This window comes from Carya illinoinensis, chromosome 14 (genome assembly GCF_018687715.1).
Source record: "Carya illinoinensis cultivar Pawnee chromosome 14, C.illinoinensisPawnee_v1, whole genome shotgun sequence".
NCBI classification, from domain to species: Eukaryota; Viridiplantae; Streptophyta; class Magnoliopsida; order Fagales; family Juglandaceae; genus Carya; species Carya illinoinensis.
This window is the reverse complement of record NC_056765.1, coordinates 20,582,656-20,596,989: the sequence shown is the minus strand read 5'-3', so window position 1 is coordinate 20,596,989 and position 14,334 is coordinate 20,582,656. Positions and strand designations below refer to the sequence as shown.

At 34.6% G+C, this 14,334-nt stretch overlaps 1 protein-coding gene across 3 annotated transcripts; it reads left to right on the top strand.

Moving 5' to 3' along the window:
• The first annotated feature begins 8,739 nt into the window (after positions 1-8,739).
• Positions 8,740-13,418, top strand: LOC122293238. 3 transcript variants are annotated; one of them, XM_043101761.1, is made up of 4 exons: positions 8,740-8,801; positions 9,624-11,069; positions 11,411-11,453; positions 12,809-13,418. In XM_043101761.1, exons 2-4 carry the CDS (start codon positions 10,540-10,542, stop codon positions 12,812-12,814), a joined length of 579 nt encoding a protein of 192 aa, XP_042957695.1. In that variant the 5' UTR covers positions 8,740-8,801; positions 9,624-10,539; the 3' UTR covers positions 12,815-13,418. The 3 variants fall into 3 exon arrangements, 2 of the variants coding, with proteins under 2 accessions (XP_042957695.1, XP_042957694.1); XR_006237218.1 differs by lacking the exon at positions 11,411-11,453; XM_043101760.1 differs by having other exon boundaries at positions 9,624-13,418.
• Positions 13,419-14,334: the final 916 nt, after the last annotated feature.

The following is a 14,334-nucleotide window of genomic DNA, read 5'->3' as shown; positions in this document are numbered from 1 at the left end:
TGAAAGCCTAGGTACAACGTTTTGTATAAGAGACTTTAATTTATAAATTTAATATTTTCTACTGTAGCCTAGTTAGAGTTTTTTTCTCCAAATTATAGAAAATATTTGAGTAAGAAAATTGTATGCACTTCTAATTCTTTTCGTAACAATAATAAAATTAAATCTTGATTTTGACTAAATGTTTCTTGCAGTTTAGGACCAATAACTCGAAATTAAAAAAAATATAATGAACTATGATGCAATGTTATGATGAAATGTTATGTTATTAGTAAATTGAGAATGAGTCTGTAAACAATGTAGTTTCAACATGAGTTGTACTACAATCACTGGCAGGTACTCACAATGCATAATGGGGAGTTGTGATGATACCATACAATATGTTCTTTTTTTTTTCTTTTTATGTTTGTTTTAATAATGGCTTTAAAAATGTTGAAATGTTATGTTTTGAAAAGATGATGTGAGAAATATTCTCGATAAAAGAATGTTCATCAAAATTTTTCTGAAAAGTGTTGGGAAATCTCGATTGGAGATAAATACGAAAATCTTATCTGCATAGCATGCATCTTATGTTTATCATGCATAACTTATCTTTATCCAAGTTGGTTGTTTAACTTACTGAAATTTCAAGGAATCTACTATGGTCGTAGTCTCACTACTATTCCCTTCAGGAATGGTAGAAGTTGTGTACGGACTCGTAGAGGACTATCAAGATGGACCGTTGGATATAGATGGTTGAAGAGGAGCTAGATCTTGAGCAAAGGCTGGATTAAATGTTAATATTTATAGCATTGACTCTACATACTATAGTGTATGAGAGAGTTGATCTAACTATTGAACTTGGATTTAGTATTTTTCTATTAAAGAGATTCTATCCTTTTGTTTGAACCTATTCCTTATTATGTTGGGCAATCTATTTATGGTTATTTATATGCTTGGGATTTTTAGTTCATTCTGGCATAAATTTTTATAAGTCATCCTATTTTCCACCGTGATTATTACATACTGCTAATTGCATACTAGGATGCATTGCATATTAACTATCATGAACGGGATATGTAACCATATCTTGCATGTCCCGATGCTCTAAGGTGACCTGGGGGAATCAACAGTTTACAAAATGGCCCCTATATTTCTCCAAAATTGCCACTTAAGCCTTAAACTTTCACTATTTACATTTTGACCCTAAATTTCATTAAATTTCACAAACCTCATATTTTGCATGTTCTAAATCCATATATGATCTTAGAATTACAAGAATTAAATGGCTACTACGTGAATTTCATCCAAACTGTGGCAATGCATTGTGACATATGTGATTTCGAGTCTATATAACTTCTATGGATTCATGGGTGACCGAATTTCATCATGTAGCAAACAATAAATCTGGTCCTAAGGATGAGTTAACAACTTAGATTCAGTTCACATGATTTTCTATGAACATTCAAGCATTGATTAATGCCAAAACATCACAAAACCTCCAAACCGGGTATTAGCGTAATGTATCTAGCTTCTCTTTAACATGTGAACTTTTAAAGCCTAAATAAATCATATATTTTCTAACATTCCACTTTAAATCACCTTAGGCCTTGACCCTTCTCAAATGAGGCTACAAGTGGTTTAAATAAACAATTCCAAAAAATCCAAAGTGAATAGTACCGCGGGTACTAGGCTTGCAACCCGATCCACCGAAGGAATATTTGGGGCTGACCCGACCCAAACCCAAAATGCACCCAAAATGAAATTGACCTGACCCGACTGATGAAGTGCTAAAACTACATGATTAAGTTACTTAAGTGAATAAATTGTTTAACCAAAAATGATTTAAGTACTAAATTATATGGTAAATTATAATATTTGAATCAATTGATAAATTCTAGTATTTTTGTGGTTAAAAAGATTTATAATGTAATTGTTTCACATGAAAATAAATATTTCAATTTTATTCCTCTCATAATAGGGGTAGTTTGGGCAATACACAACAAAGACATCATCCAAAAGATCAAAAGTGTGAATTCACACACGCAGACCAGGCCAAAAAGTAGTAGAGCACTCACTCATCGCAGCTGGCAGAAGGCCTCACAATAGTTCACGCACAGCAGATCGTGGCCTCACAGGATAGCATCACGCATAGACAGATGGGCGCAGCAGAGTAGAGAGCAGAGTTTTGTTTTTTTTAGAGAGTATTTTCTTTCGTTCAGACCGCTGGGTGGCAGATTTTATTTTTTTTCTTCTTGTTGTTTCATTTTCGTTTGCCGGTAGCAGAATCCTTAGTTTTATTTCTTACTTTTCGTTCAAACGGGGGCGGCTTGTTATATCTTTTTTTTTCACTTTTTGTTTTCATTGGGGTAGCAGAATCCAGAGTTTTATTTTCTTTTTTTTTCGTACGGACGGAGAAGATGGGGAACTCTCTCTCTTGGTTGGGACTTTTTTTTTTTTTTTTTTTTTTTTTTCGTTTCTTTTAGCTTTCATTTAGTCGGTCAGATGGAATTTGTTGCTTTTACGTTTTCCATTTTTGCTAAAGGAACCTGAGTGAAGTCGGCTAGATTATTTTATCTTTTTCGTCGGTTTCTTTCCAGACTTTGGTCGTTTGTTTTTTATTAATAACTTGTTTTTAGTTTTTCTTTTCTTTTCTACTTGTGTTGGTTTTCTATTTACAGACCGTGGGATTTCGGCGTTTCTTACTTTTCAGCTGGTGCTAGATTTATTTTTTCTTGGGTTCTCTCAATTAGTTGCTGTCGACTTGTTTTATTTTTTTGGGGTTTTCAATTCTCAGATTTATTGTCGTTTAGAACTTGGTCGGTCGGTTCTCATTTTATTTTATTTTCCTTTCTTTTGTTTTTCTAGCTTTATTTCTTAGTTGTTCATTCAGCTTGTTTTATTTATTCTTCTGTATTTATTTTCATACAGTAACTTGAAATGTTAGGATTCATCATTTTTTAGCATTTTACTAATTTAGAGATGATAGACTAGATTTTGAGTTTGGGATTCAATGAGTAACCTATGACTATTTTAGATTTTCTTCAATGTTATTTGATTTCAAGGATTAGCTTGTTGGATGATACTTTAGTTTACATCTAGAAAGGATCGAAGTTCTTTGTTCTTGGTTTAGATTAGTTGTAGAAGTAAAGGCACAATTAATACTTGAACAAGTAACAAGACTTTGATGGTTTTCTTTCACTATTTTACAATTGTTATATAATCTGTCAAGTAGTTTTATTAGGCCAAGAATGTGGTTCATTGCTATATTATGTGACCATGACTTCTAGGAATAGGGTCATGGTTGAGAGAATGTGAAAAGAGAAGTAAATCCATCTCCAAATCAGTGGGTGAAAATTGCATCCCAAGTGTTTGTTCTTTTATTTCTTACAAGTTTAATTCATTTACTACACACTTTCTCTAAGTTTCTTAGTTTTGGTAATTTTAGAAACATAGATTCACATTTATTTTCATCTTTCATAATCGATACATCTTTTACGCAAAGAAAATTTCACAAACGCTTTGATAACCATTTGTCCCTGTGGAATACGATCCTGGACTTATCCTTGTATTACTTTGACAGCTTCTACGCTTGGAAGACAAAATTTTAAGCTGATCAAGTTTTTGGCGCCGTTGCCAGAGACAATTGGTATTTTTCAAAGCATTCTCTTTTTTATGAGAGGACGTTTGTGGAGTTATGAACCTCTTCACAGCCTGGGTGATATCTTTACCTCTCATTTTACTTGTTTACTTTTATTTTGTTTTGTGCTGAACTTGCATGTCTGGTTGGGCTAGAGATAGCACATATAGACTTGCTAGGACTGAATCATCAACCTCATCATCGAGTGCATCATCTGTTTTTCTTAATTCATCATTTGAATCATCATTTGATACTCATAGTAACATGGCTGAAGAAGAAGGACACAATGATAGGAAAATGGCAAATCCCAACAGGACACTTAGAGAATATTTGTATCCTGTTAGGACCACCACTCCATCATGCATCATTACACCTTTGAATGCTCATAATTTCAATTGTAAACCTAGAATGATACCATTAATTTCACATTTTTATGGCGTGGAATCTGAAAACCCTTATTTGCATATCAAAGAGTTTGAAGAGGTTTGTTCTACATTCATGGACCGGACCTGCAAAAACATGGTTGAATTCATTAAGACCCAAAACCATAGGCACTTGGCAAGAGATGCAAATAGGATTTTTGAAAAAAATCTTCCCAATACATAGGACAAATGCTTTGAAAAGACATTCATGAATTATTCTCACAAGGATTCTGAAACTTTTTATCAATGCTGGGAAAGGTTCAAAGATCTATTTGATTCATGCCCACACCATGGTTATGAACATTGGCGTGTGATTAGTTTTTTTTTCATAAAAGTTTGACACCTAAAATGTGCCAATTTGAACAAACCATGTGTAATGGAGAATTTTTTGACAAAGAGCCTGATGAGGCATTTGAATATTTTGATTATCTTGCTGAAAATGCCCAATCTTGGGACACAACTAATGTGTATGATAGGTCTAGGCAAGTTGAGTCTAGTCATGGGAAATATACTGTAAATGCATGATGGGCCCCAAGGTGGACCAAGTCGTAAAGATCTTTTGCAAGTTTCAGAATGGGCAATTACAAAATCAAGACCTAGGAAGATGAAGAAAGTTATGCAAGGATTGGTGAAATCCAATTGAGACGTATTTAGCAAGAGCCCACATTCAAGATGGGCTTGAGAGGAGGAGATTTAGTTTTCATCCACGTGATACACTACAAAAGACACGACTTGGGCTTATTGTTATTGAAGGTTTTGGACTTATTTATTTCATTAAAAGAACTTATTTTATTAGTTTAGAATAAGTGGGCTTGAGGATGTCAGCCCACACATATGTCTTATTTCTAATGAACTAGGGTTTTTGGGAATGCCTTGTATTTTGACGAAGGGCATATTTGAAAAGTTATTATTTAAAGTAAACTAGGGTTTTAGAAGTACTGTAGCTTGGACACTGTTCATGCTACAGTACCCACGGCTCACTTAGGGTTTTGGGGATTTTATTTAAACCACTTGTAGCCTCATTTGAGAGGGTAAGACATTTTTTATTGAATTTTCATTGAGTGAGGTTTCTCCTCTTGTTCTTAATTGAACTCTTGAACTTATCAAAGGTAAATCACAACTTTTGTTGCGTTCCTCCTTGTAATTTAGGTTCTTGAGACGGGATTTCATTGGGTCTAGATTTTCATATAATCTAGATTCTTGAAATGAGATCTCAACGGGTCTAAATTCTCCATTCATAGACTTGAGTTTATCGTTCTTAGATTTGTTTTTCCAATATTGTTGTTGGGTCTCAAAGCGAGTCGATTGAGGTTCACATCATTTGGTAATCAAAGCAAAGTTTCTAATCAGGTCTGATTCTATCTTTATTTATTGTATCGTTAATTCAAGAGTTTCATTGTTCTAGGGTTGCACAAAAAAAAAAAAAAGTGCAGAAATTTGAATTTCCTAGGGCTACCAAATTATTCTATCTTTTGGGTTTCATGTTCATCATCATATGGTGGCTAACTTCCTTGTTTGAGAGCTGCCAAAATTTGCACCATCTAGGGTTTGAAATTTTTAGGGTTTCATTGATTCCCTTCTATTTCCTTATCAATTTGTATGTGTTTAAATTCAATTGTTTGATTATCACAATTGAATATTTCTGTTAGTGGTTGAATTGTTGAGAAAAGAAAAGAAAAAAAAAAGGAAAAGAAAAGAAAAGAAAAGAAAGGAAAAGAAAAGAAAGGAAAAGAAAGAAAAAAAATCGAAAAAAAAGGCAAAAAAAATCCAAAAAAAAAAAAAAAAACAAGAAGAAGAGAAAGAAAATAATTTTGGGTATAGTTGTTTGAAATACTTTGCCATATGAAATTGAGTGGTTTGGCATTGATTGAGCGTTATCTTTAAAGGGGCTGAATACATTTTTTCTAGTTGGTGTCTTGTTTTGTAATTACTCTTTCCCTCGTATAATTTCCTTGATTTTCGTGTCATTGTTGTTCCTTCCGTGTTTCTCTTGTTCTTGTTTCTTGGATCTAATTACTAGTTGGGATTAAACAAGGTTGCTTTGTATTGATTGAGTTCAATTAGTTTTGAAAGAACTTGAGTGGGAAAACTCTTGTGGTAAAAGGTAAGAGAGTGTGAGATCATTATTGGGAAAAAGCCAATTAAGAGTGAAACACGAGTGGAGTGTCATTATTTGAGTGTAAACACGTGACGGAGAGCGTGTGAGGTCTTTTTTCACTAACATTCTTTTTTGTGTAGCACATACGATGTCTCATTAAAGTGACTCATAACCAAAGGGGATGTCAGAAAATTCATTCTTTTTGTTGCAGTCCATGCAACAAAAGTTTGAAAGGTTAAATTTGAAGTTGGGTGAAGTGATGGATAAGATGAAACAACAAGGTGCATTGATTAGAAATTTGCAAAGTGGGAGAGATAGGAAGAGACATGAGCCTAGTATTGAGAATAAGTATCATAAGAATGAAGAGTATGGCGAGTCTCTTATTGTTGGGCGTGCTCCCAATACAGAATTTAAGATGGATGGTATAGAGCAGCAAAGAGAGAACATTTTTCGTACTAGATGCCACATCAACAACAAGGTATGTAGTATGATTATTGATGGAGGGAGTTGTACTAATGTTGCTAGCACTACTTTAGTTGAGAAATTGAATTTACCTACTTTGAAACACCCTAGACCATACAAGTTGCAGTGGTTGAATGATTGTGGGGAAGTTAGGATAAATAAGCAAGTGCTAGTTTCTTTTTCAATTGTGAGGTACAAGGATGAGGTACTTTGTGATGTAGTGCCTATGCATGCTGGCCATATTTTGTTGGGGAGGCCGTGGCAGTGTGATAGGAGAATGATCTATGATGGGTTTAGGAACATGTAAAGTTTTGAAAAGGATGGAAAAACAATGAAACTTGCTCCTTTAACTCCAACACAGGTCCAGGAGGACCAACTAAAGTTGAAAAGTGAGGTTGATAAAAAAGAAAGAGAGAAAGGGAGATTGATCAAAAAAGAGAGGGAGAAAGTGAGATTGATCAAAAAAGAAAGAGTGAAAGTGAGATTGAGAAAAAAAGAAATAGTGAGGCCAAAACCTCAAGAGAAGGAGAGAGTGAAAAGAACAAAGAGAGTGAAGAAAAAATAGAGAGTGAAAAGAATAAAGAGACTAAAGAAAAGAGAGAGAGTGAAAAGAAAAAAAGAGAGTGAAAAGGAAAAAGAGAGTGAAAGAAAAAAAGAGAGTGAAAAGAAAAAGGAGAGTGAAAAGAAAAGCAGGAGTGAAGAAAGTGAGAGAAAAACAAAGAGAGAAGTGAGTTTTTATGCTAAGGCGAATTTTACTATTAATGGATTTAATGAATTTTTGCCTAATATTGTTATCTCTTTATTACAGGGATATGAGGTCATGATTCCTAGTGGTATGTTTAGTGGATTACCACCTATTAGAGAGATAGAGCAATACATTGATCTTGTGCCAGGTGCGACAATCCCTACCCGACCTTTGTTTGAAGAACATAAGTCCTTGATGCACTTGAAGGGACAAGGTAAGTTGAATAGAAATCATGCCAAGTGGGTTCAATTCATTGAGACCTTTCCTCATGTAATTCAGTACAAATATGATAAGAAAAATTTTGTGTTCGATGCTTTAGCAAGAAGGTATGTCCTTGTCATCATTTTAGATACAAAATTATTAAGACTTGAATATGATAAGAAATTGTATGTCATTGATGATGGCTTGGCTAGTGCATATAGAGTATGTGAGAAAACATTGTTTGGTAACTTCTATAGACTAGATTGGTACTTGTTTAGAGAGAAAAGATTTTGTGTGCCTACTAGACTTATGCGTGAGTTGCTTGTACATGGATGTGGTCTGTTGGGAAATTTTGATATAAAGAGGACTTTAAACGTGTTGCATGACTATTAGTGGGAGTACTTCTTACCATTCATTAAGTTTGCATATGGTTGGAGCGGTCACTTTGGTATAAAGAATATTTTAGGCATATTGCATGAACAATGGTGGGAGTATTGTTTCTCATTCATTGAGTTTGCATATAGTTGGAGTGGTCACTTTGGTGTAAAGAAGAGTTTAGGCGTACTGTATGAACACTTTTGGGAGTACGGTTTACCTTTCATTGAGGTCGCATATAATTTGAGTGATCATTTTGGTGTAAGGAAGACTTTAGATGTGTTTCATGAATGTTTGTGCGAGTATTATTTTCCATTCATTGAATTGTTGCATGAACGTTTGCGAGAGTATCATTTGTCATTATTAGAGCTTTCATATAATAAGACCATGCATACTACTATTTCTCATTCATCTTTTGAAGTTGTTTTTGGCTTTAATCCACTTATTCCTTTTGATTTAATGCCTTTACCTGTTGATGATAGAAGTAGCTTGGATGGACATTTTCAAATTCTTGATACAATTAATGATACTTCATATCTAGTGGATCTTCCAGGTAAGTATCATGTATTTGCTATTTTTAATGTTACTGATCTTTTTCCCTTTGATCCAGGTGGGGATTCGAGGATGAATCCTTTTGAGGAGAGGGGGAATGATTGGCCCCAAGGTGGACCAAGTCGTAAAGATCCTTTGCAACTTTCAGAATGGGCAATTACAAGATTAAGAGCTAGGAAGATGAAGAAAGTTATGCAAGGATTGGTGAAATCCACTTGAGAAGTGTTTAGCAAGAGCCCAACATTCAAGATGGGCTTGAGAGGAGGAGATCTAGTTTTCATCCACGTGATACACTACAAAAGACACGACTTGGGCTTATTGTTCTTGAAGGTTTTGGACTTATTTATTTCATTAAAAGAGCTTATTTTATTAGTTTAGAATAAGTGGGCTTAAGAATGTCAGCCCACACATATGTCTTATTTCTAATGAATTATGATTTTTGGTAAGGCCTTGTATTTTGACCAAGGGCATATTTAGAAAGTTATTATTTAAAGTAAACTAGGGTTTTAGAAGTACTGTAACCTGGGCACTGTTCATGCTACAGTACCCACGGCTCGCTTAGGGTTTTGGGGATTTTATTTAAACTACTTGTAGCCTCATTTGAGAGGATAAAACATTTTTTATTGAATTTTCATTCAGTGAGTTTTCTCCTCTTGTTCTTAATTGAACCCTTGAACTTATCAAAGGTAAATTACAACCTTTGTGGCGTTCCTCCTTGTAATTTAGGTTCTTGAGACGGGATTTCATTGGGTCTAGATTTTCATATAATCTAGGTTCTTGAAACGAGATCTTAACAGGTCTAAATTCTCCATCCATAGACTTGAGTTTGGCGTTCTTGGGTTTGTTTTTCCAATATTGTTGTTGGGTCTCAAAGCGAGTCGATTGGGGTTCACATCAATGAAGATGATGATTTGCGTGCTAAATTAACCTTGCTGTCTAGAAAAGTGGAAGCCATGGAATTGAAGAAAGTAAATGAAGTGCATGCTATCACTAAATTTTCTGAGAAGTGTGGCATATGTGAGGATCATGGGCATTCAACTAATGAATGTCCCATGATCCCTGCTTTCAAATAAGTATTGTTGGACCAATCTAATGGTGTAAACATGATACATAAACCATATTCTGGTCCTAACTCTAATTCTTATCATCCAGGATGGAGGATTCACCCAAATTTCAGTTGGAGAGGTGTGACCAGCATGTAGCTCCAGCAACCTTGGCTCTGGGGCCCTCTCAACTCGCAATTCAAGCACCTCCAATGCAAAAGAAGGGACTTGAAGATATGGTTCAGCAGCTGAGTGTGACACTTCAACAATTCATGCAAGGTCAAGCAGCACTCAACAACCAGAATTCATTGGCAATTAATGACATAAGGAGTTCCCTCACAAGGCTGACTACATCTTTAAGTACCCAAGAGAAGGGTAAATTTCCTACACAGTCACAACCAAATCCGCAAGGGCAGCCTCATCGATTGCAAGCAATAAGTGAGGATCCTAACTTAAAGTCGGCCAAAGCGGTGACTACTTTAAGAAGCGGTAAGGTGGTAGATATTCCAGCACATGAGCCATACAATTCTGGTAAGGTTTCTAACCCTTCTAATAAAGATGGAGAGCATGTGTCTGATGAGCATGAGAAAATTGATTGTCCTATACTTGCTCCTTTTCCTCAACGATTAGTTCCGTTGCATAAAGATAAGCATCTTGTTGAAATTCTTGAGGTTTTTAGGCAAGTTAGGATTAACATCCCTTTGTTAGATGCTATTCAGCAAATTCCTGCCTATGCAAAATTTTTAAAGGAATTATGCACTGTGAAAAGAAAATTAAATGTGCATAAGAAAGCTTTTCTTACTGAGCAGGTTAATGCTATCATTCAAAGTAATACACCACCTAAATACAAGGACCCTGGAGCACCTACAATTCCTTGTGTGATAGGAAATTAAAAAATTGGTCATGCTTTGTTGGATCTTGGTTCAAGTGTCAATTTATTACCTTACACGGTGTATGAACAACTTGGTTTAGGTGAACTGAAATCCACACCTATCATTTTGCAACTTGCTGATAGATCTATAAAAATGCCTAGGGGTATAGTTGAGGATGTTTTGGTTCAAGTTGATAAATTTTACTATCCTGTGGATTTTGTGGTGCTTGATATGAACTTGTCGATTCCATCTACTTTTCAAACTCCTGTGATTCTTGGTAGACCATTTCTTGCTACATCTAATGCATTAATTAATTGTAGAAGTGAAATTTTGAAATTGAGTTTTGGAAACATGACATTGGAGCTGAATATCTTTAATACTTGCAGGCAACCTCAGGATTTAGAAGAAGTCAAGGAAGTTAATTTGTTGGAAAATATCCTTGATGAGGACTTTCAATTGAATCTTCCTTCCACTAATTTACAATTGTCATTAGATAGTGCTCTAATAGATGTAAATATACTTGATGATACTTCTAAGGTTTCTTTTGCAGGAACTGGGCATGGGGTGCTTTGCCAACAAATGTTTGATGAGTTGCGACCTTGGGTAGCACCCATAAAGCCATCTTCAGATGACAAACACCATCTCATTGGAGCATTCGAGACATTCGAAAGTTCTAATCTAAGGTTAAATTATTTTTTTTATGATGACCTTTACTTGTTTAAATATTGTTCTGATCAAATTTTTCAAAGATGTATACCCAACAAACACCTCCAAAGTAAGATTTTTGATCCTGGTAAGTTAAGATCTCGGTGGAGTGGGTTTTATTTGGTTAAAACAATTTTCCCTCATGGTGCTTTTGAGGTTGTCAATCCTCAAAATGGAAATGCTTTTAAGGTTAATAGTCAAAGGCTCAAGCCTTTTATTTCTAATTTTGCACCTGAAGAACCTACTTGGCATTTGCTTGATCCTAATTGATGGTTCTTGATCCATCCATTTCTTTTCATTGTTTTCTTTTGTTCTTCAGTTTTTATTTTTACTTTGGCTGCATTCCTTGCAAAGCTTCCCAGGTAATTCCTCTTCCTTTTGCCTTCAATTTTTTTTTTCCTATTTGTTTTTTCTTATAACTGTTTTGCTCCTTCACTGCTCTCTTTGTGTAAATTCTTTCGTTTCTCTTGCATCATTGAGGACAATGCTACAATCTAGTTGTGGGGTGGAAGAGAAATTATTTTTCTGTTTGCATGCCTTAGACATATTTTGGTCCACCTTGGGGGAGTGATGGTAATGAGTTGAAAGCAGATTAAATTCCTTATTCTTGAATTTACATGCTAGAAAGTGAACTGAAAAAATGATTTGTTGAGATCATAGAACATGTAGAATGTAATGCAAATATGAGTATATGTCAAAAGAGGGACTTATCCATTTTATTTAGTTGTTAAACCAAGGGAAAAATGTTAAAAGTTTTGCTAAAACACACACAACACATGCCCAGAATGCCTAGAGAGACTACATTGGGTTATTGTTTGTTGATCTACACTTCGGTTGTTTAGGACTCTAATGAACCATATCCTAATTGCTTAAGAAGAAATCTGGAATGAATTAAATGAGAAAAGGGACAAGCCAGGGATCAAAGAAAAAAAAAAAATCTCTTTTGGTAGACTAGTGGTAAGGGCTGACTTGTGAAAGTGTGGGTAGGTGCACATTCATTTAATTGACTCCCCCACTAGGATAACCAAAATAAAAATAATAATTAAAAAAAAAAGAGAGAGAGATTTACATTTGTGTATTGGAAAATGCTGCCTATTACTGGGGTCCTTACTAAATAAGAAAGTAGACACCTTTTAAAGTGTAATAGCATGAAAGCCGTAACTACAATGGTTTTGACTAGAGTAAGACCTATGGTTATCTCATATTAGCTGCTGTGATTGAAATTGTTAATGCCTCTTGGTAGTCGATCTTGGAACTCTAACATCATTCCCATGCATTTGAAGAAGTAAGCTTTGTTACATGTAATTCCATTGGTTGATTAACTAAATGGTGTATAAATCTTTCAGTTGATACAAAATTTAGATTAATCTATCTTTAGTATTTTTAAACTCAACAAGTCTATTTCATGGCATGTGCTTCTTGGATTTTCTTTTGAAATTGTAGTTGGTAATTTCACCTTTGCATGAATTCATTCGCATTATTTGCTAGAAACTAGCAATAAGCTAGTTGGCGGGTGTGATGAAGTGCTAAAACTATATGATTAAGTTACTTAAGTGAATAAATTGTTTAACCAAAAATGATTTAAGTACTTAATTATATGGTAAATTCTAATACTTGAATCAATTGATAAATTCTAGTATTTTTGTATTTAAAAAGATTTATAATGTAATTGTTTCACATGAAAATAAATATTTCAATTTTATTCCTCTCATAACAGGGGTAGTTTGGGCAATACACAGCAAAGACATCATCCAAAAGATGAAAAGTGTGAATTCACACACACAGACCAGGCCAAAAAGCAGCAAAGCACTCACTCAACACAGCTGGCAGAAGGCCTCACAATAGTTCACGCACAGCAGATTGTGGCCTCACAGGATAGCATCACGCATAGACAGACAGGCGCAACAGAGTAGAGAGTAGAGTTTTGTTTTTTTTAGAGGATATTTTCTTTCGTTCAGACCGCTGGGCGGCAGATTTTATTTTTTTCTTCTTGTTGTTTCATTTTCGTTCACCGATAGCAGAATCCTTAGTTTTATTTCTTACTTTTCGTTCTGACGGGGGCGACTTGTTATATCTTTTTTTTCACTTTTTGTTTTCATTGGGGTAGCAGAATCCAGAGTTTTATTTTTTTATTTTTTTTTCATACAGACGGAGAAGAGGGGGAACTCTCTCTCTTGGTTGGGACTTTTTTTTTTTTTTTCCATTTCTTTTAGTTTTCATTTAGTCGGTCAGTTGGAATTTGTTGCTTTTACGTTTTCCATTTTCGCTGAAGGAACCTGAGTGAAGTTGGCCAGATTAATTTATCTTTTTCAGTGGTTTTCTTTCCAGACTTTGGTCGTTTGTTTTTTTTTAATAACTTGTTTTTAGTTTTTCTTTTCTTTTCTGCTTGTGTTGGTTTCTGTTTGCAGGCCGTGGGATTTCGGCGTTTCTTACTTTTCGGCTAGTGCTGGATTTATTTTTTCTTGGGTTCTCCGGATTAGTTGCTATCGACTTGTTTTATTTTTTTGGAGTTTTCAATTCTCAGATTTCTTGTCGTTTAGAACTTGGTCGGTCGGTTCTCATTTTATTTTATTTTCCTTTCTTTTGTTTTTCTAGCTTTATTTCTTAGTTGTTCATTCAGCTTGTTTTATTTGTTCTTCTGTATTTATTTTCATATAGTAACTTGAAATGTTAGGATTCATCATTTTTTAACATTTTACTAATTTAGTGATAGGCTAGATTTTGAGCTTGGGATTCAATGAGTAACCTATGACTGTTTTGGAGTAGATTTTATTCAATGTTATTTGATTTCAAGGATTAGCTTGTTGGATGATATTTCAGTTTACATCTAGAAAGGATCGAAGTTCTTTGTTCTTGGTTTAGATTAGTTGTAGACGTAAAGGCACAATTAATACTTGAACAAGTAACAAGACTTTGATGGTTTTCTTTCACTATTTTACAATTGTTATATAATCTGTCAAGTAGTTTTATTAGGCCAAAAATGGTGGTTCATTGCTATATTATCCGACCATGACTTCTAGGAATAGAATTATGGTTGAGAGAATGTGAAAAGAGAAGCAAATCCATCTTCAAATCAGTGGGTGAAAATTGCATCCCAAGTCTTTTTTTTTTTTTTTTTTTTTTAGGAAAATGCTTCACTGCATTCATTCATAAACGAAGTTACAACTGTGACTTATCAATACTGGAAAACCAGACTATAAGCCAACTAACGCAACTGCTCAGAAGCTTCCCCGTCAACAAATT

What these genes read in the sequence shown, in the direction of transcription:
- LOC122293238 (XM_043101760.1), top strand. Translation starts at nt 9,625, where the DNA reads ATGGAGGATTCACCCAAATTTCAGTTGGAGAGGTGTGACCAGCATGTA.